Source organism: Engraulis encrasicolus, chromosome 13 (genome assembly GCF_034702125.1).
Source record: "Engraulis encrasicolus isolate BLACKSEA-1 chromosome 13, IST_EnEncr_1.0, whole genome shotgun sequence".
Lineage (NCBI taxonomy): Eukaryota > Metazoa > Chordata > Actinopteri > Clupeiformes > Engraulidae > Engraulis > Engraulis encrasicolus.
Window position 1 is genome coordinate 48950697 of NC_085869.1, and position 5000 is coordinate 48955696.

General features: G+C 45.3%; 1 protein-coding gene across 2 annotated transcripts in view; it reads left to right on the plus strand.

The window, feature by feature from the left end:
• The window catches only part of LOC134461321 (diacylglycerol kinase beta), a 167480-nt gene that overhangs the window by 111627 nt on the left and 50853 nt on the right, over positions 1-5000 (plus strand). For both annotated transcript variants that reach the window (XM_063214152.1, XM_063214153.1), the window contains exon 20: positions 2495-2559. In XM_063214152.1, coding sequence (XP_063070222.1) covers positions 2495-2559 — 65 coding nt within the window. The remainder of the gene's footprint in view (positions 1-2494; positions 2560-5000) is intronic.

Genomic DNA, 5000 nt, shown 5'->3' on the forward strand with positions numbered 1-5000 from the left:
GGACCCACCCCCCACCACCACCACCTTTCCAAACTACCCCACCCTTTCCATTCATGTATTCTCTCTCTCTCTCTCTCTCTCTCTCTCTCTCTCTCTCTCTCTCTCTCTCTACTTTCTGCCCTAGAGACTACTGTAGAGCCCTCAGGCTCTTTACTATTGGACAGGCAAGTGTGCTTCCTGCAACTCAGTGTGTATCCAGATTCCAGAATCATTCAGTCAGGGGAGGTGGGATTTGGATGGTTATGTTTAGCCAGATCACATCCCAAATTGGCTGAGGACAACCTTGTCACAGTAACATTATGTTTGTGTGAATGTTTACTGTACATTACATTACACCTAGCTGACGGCGTTATCCAAAGCAACCCAGAGTCATTTAGACACAGGGTATTGGTTACAGTCCCTGCAACCTACCAAAGTCAAGACCAACTCTCTAACCCTTAGAGACCATGGCTGGTGAATGTGGCCAGAGTTGTGAGCGTTCAGCATTGAAGTGTGCATTAATCCACGTAAAGCACAACGTTTGTTTTCAATGTTCGTGTGACTCCTTCAAAGACATTTAGCTTAGAAGTAAACCTCAGTGTTAAAACATTCCTCCGGGGCTAACGTTCTAAAAGCCTATAGCCACAGTCATTAGAAAGACACGGTGCTTTATCGCTCTCTATATGACACTTCCATGATTGAGACAGCTCAACCCAGCCACCCATTCACTCACTCCCAACACCCCCCGAGAGCAAATACCAAAGCTCCCCTCTCTAAGCATCATTCCTCCACCCCCACGACCCCCTTTAAACCAACAACATGTCTGGCTCCCATAGGGCCCCCGAGGCTGAACACAGAGGGATGAGCGTCTGGGTCATCTGCTTTATGGCCCTGCCGGCTTGCCGTCGTCTCATCAAGGGCCTCAGGGCTGCTGCTGCCACAGTCTGACTGATCTGATTTTTGGGCTGGTCTGAGACCCAAAAAAACACCCAGGCATTTTTGTCGTAGGCCCATAATGCACAACATTCCACCAGTGGAACACTGTAATAGTCAGCGCTTCGTCATTGCCATTCTGGTAACAGCAAATTTACAATGCTCAGTTATAACGGATTAAACTGGCCCCGCACACCTACACTTCATTTTGATGTTCTTTCCTGCTTGACTCTCAGCGCCTGTGATGGAGTGACCATCACTAGGGTTGTGGGTGTGTTCTGACTGTCACGCTAACAAGCCTGGCTCTTTGGTGTAGCGGTCAGAGTCCCAGTTTACTAACCCAGAAGGTCCGGGTTTGAGTCCCGGGCTGGGCAACTTTACTCCTCTTTTGCTACAAATGGTGTCAGAAGTGGGATGGCTACCGTGAGGCCATCGGAAGCGTACCCATTGTGTGTGAGCCGTAATTCCATGTGAGGGATCCCCAGGATTCGACTCCCGGCTGGGCAACTCTACTCCCCTTCACTACAGTGCCTTAGAGAAAATAAACAACAACAAAAAACCCTGGGGACTGTCAGCCCACCGGGAAAATGCCCTGTTTGCTAGATTACCAGTCCATCCCTAGAACTGAAATGTTCTTGAGGCTGAAGTTATAACTGTGAAACACACACACACACACACACACACACACACACACACACACACACACACACACACACACACACACACACACACACACACACACACACACACACGCACACACGCACACACGCACACACGCACACACACAGGCCTGAATCTGCCCAGGTGTCACTGATGAGCGCCTGAGAGGAGACAGACAGATCAGGGCAAGCAGGTTGTTTGACAGACTCAGGGGGGGAGTTGTTTTGACAGTTCTGGTTACTGATTAGCAGTAATGAGCTTGTTGTTTAAGAGCTAGACCTCGCGTCTCATTTCCCCCTATAAATAGTTGGAAGCTGAGGGTATCATACACACACACATGCGCGTCGATGACATGTTTTCAAAACATGTTTTCTTCCCTTGAGTTTTCGAAAAGTACTCCCCTGCATAACACATGATGATAATTATATTGTTAGAAATTGCTGCTAAGACAAGACTTTTTTCCATGATCGGTTCTTTGTGAACATTAGTACGCCGTGACTTGGTGAAGTTCTCTATTGAATTCATCATGATGTTATATCAATTGAATTAAGAAATTTGACTTTGGAGGGATTTGGAGGGTAGAGTTCAAATTGAGGCTCCACAGAGAATGAAATGTAATTTGATGAAGTTGATCATGTCCTTATTTATCAATAGGTTCTTGTTTTTTAGGGTTACCATTTTCAACAGTTTCGAAAAAAAGTTTTTTTTATAAAAAGAATTTACCTTTTCAGGCAGCAAAGGTCTACTCATGAAGGCCAAAGGTCTCCTCAGCTATGTGCCTGTCTTTTGTCATGTGAACATCTGAACTTAACCCAAATGTGTCAACTGGTTAATGTTTAAAGTTGAACACCTAGACTGTTTCAGCTTTAGATATTTGTGACAAAGTATGTGTTATTAAGCACCTTTTCTCCTCTTCTCCTAGGACGCTTCCATAGCACATCGATTCCACCTGATGAGAGAGAAGCACCCAGAGAAGTTCAACAGCAGGTAAGACACCACTGCGACTGGAGATGTGCGGCACAGCTGCACTCCTGGGTGGTATACTAAGAAGCTGGTTCAGTAGTAAACCTGGTTAAGTAAACCTTGTGGCGGTGGTAAATCATCTAATAGAAGAGCATGGAGTCCTCATTTTCATAACTAAATGAAGTCTGCAGGTGCATCTATGAGCAGGTTTACCACTTCCTGCAGGTTAACCAAGCCTGGTTTATCACTTAGCCATGTTCTTAGTATAGCCCCCTGGTACTCTGCACACAAGAACATGACACAAAACTGACGTAAAACAACAAAGTAAAGAAATAAACCTTTTTAAAATTAAGAACATGACACAAAACTGACGTAAAACAACAAAGTAAAGAAATAAACCTTTACTTATCAGAGATTAAAAGCTGCAGGTTACTTCACAACTTTTGCACCTGACAAAACAGTTTGTGTGCACACAGTGCAGTCTTTGTTGTCGGAGTGAGGCACACAGCAACACTTGCCTGTGTGAGGACTTCCAAACAGCAATCAGCGGGTTTGTAGCCCGGGCTGACTGCAATGACGGAAGTCAGGGGCAAATGGGTCGATTGTCCTGGGCCCAGGGAAATGGGAAGGAGGTACAATTGGGTCCACATTACATTGTATGTATTCTTTGTCCCGGGCCCCTCCAAAACTGTCAGCGGTCCTGACTGCAGTGACAGCTAGCCCCACGCTGGGCTCCAGCAGAGAGGCCCCAAACTCTCCAATCCGTACCTGTTATCGCTGCCACACACGGGAATCAATGAGGGAACAAACACCACCTGCCTCGCCAAACCAATTGATTGTTTTTTGCTCAGCAACAGCCTAGAGATTGCAATCGATTCCCTTGCATGACGTGATAACCCATTTTGCAACTGCATTGGTTACGTTATTGTTTCCTGCTCGAGTTGTTCTTCTTTTGTTGGTCATATAGTACGCTGATTTTGCACTAGCCAACAGACCCACTTGGGGGGGTCTTTTATTTTTCAGTGCATTTTTGTGCATGTCTTACATGAATTGAATCTGAGTTGTGAAAGTGGTCTGTTACCTAAGACAGGCCCCACTCGGTTATCTAATGATTTAAGTTTTTAATTGATTGGTTATGCAACCACTGGGTTCTTAGGGTCCTTCATGTGGGTTGCATTGTTAATGATTAATATGGTATTTTTTCTTATTTCCATCTATGTTTACGCAAGCAGTGCCATTCTTGTGTCTGCAAATATAGATTTAGCCAGAAACATGTGTAGACTTTCAATAGAGAAGCATTGGAATAGTAACAGGCGATAAATACTTAATCTTAATGTGTCTGCAGCATGGTTTCGAATGGATTGGATGTACGTAGAAAATCCATTTTCCTGCTTTGTAAATGTTGGAAAGGCTGTATGTGTCATGTGCTGCAGTCAGTCACCGTCTGAAACGGTAGGTCTCAGCCCTCCCTGCGTACATTTGGAGAATGTCATTGAGGGAGGAAAAAAAGTAGCTATCTAGCGCATGTCGTCGTCATCCAGTGACAGGAAGTCCTCTTTAATTGAATGTTACGTAATTGTCCTCCTGCAGCAAGGTGCCATTCTCCCTTTGCAAACGCTTTGGAGACAGTGAAGGTCACTGCCATTCTGTTGGAGAATTGGAGTGGCGGAGTTAAGGACAGGTCGAGTATTTGATACGCACGTCCTTTCAAAAAAATTATATAACTGAATAAATAAATTATTAATTGATAAAATATGTCACATAAAAAGCCTTTTTAATCACTGCTTCTGAGGTAAGCTGCTTTGAGCGTGTGTGTGTGGGTGTGGGTGTGTGTGTGTGTGTGCGCGCGAGAGCATGTCTGTGAGAGAGAGTGAGTGTGTGTGTGTGTGTGTGTTTGTGTGTGTGTGTGTGTGTGCGTGTGTGTGTGTGCGCGAGCGTGCGTGCATGCATGCGTGCGTGTGTGTGTGTTGTAGTTGTGGGGGTGTCTGTGCAAATTGGCCCAGTGAGTAAACGTAATGGAGTGGGCGTGATGTTGGGAGAGGAGGCCACACTCTGTCATGTAGCCGTCCATCAGGGCCTGCAGGAGGAAGCGTCTTGTAAAACGCCCCTGAGAGAAAGAGCCAGGCCCTTTGTAACTCCACAGAGATGCCCTGTGGAGACCCATAACCCACTCCTCTGCTTTGATCTGATCTGAGGGAAGCTTCTTTTATGCCCCCCATTCAGTCTCTCTCTCCCTCTCTCTCTCTCTCTCTCTTCTTCTTCTCCTCCTCCACCTATTCCTCCAGGTCTTTTTATCTCTTTCATTTTCTATCTTTTCACTCCCTTTCTCTGAATGTACTGAGTCTCTCTTTCTCTTCTTCTTCTTCTTCTTCTTCTTCTTCTTCTTCTTCTTCTTCTTCTTCTTCTTCTTCTTCTTCTTCTTCTTCTTCTTCTTCTTCTTCTTCTTCTTCTTCTTCTTCTTCTTC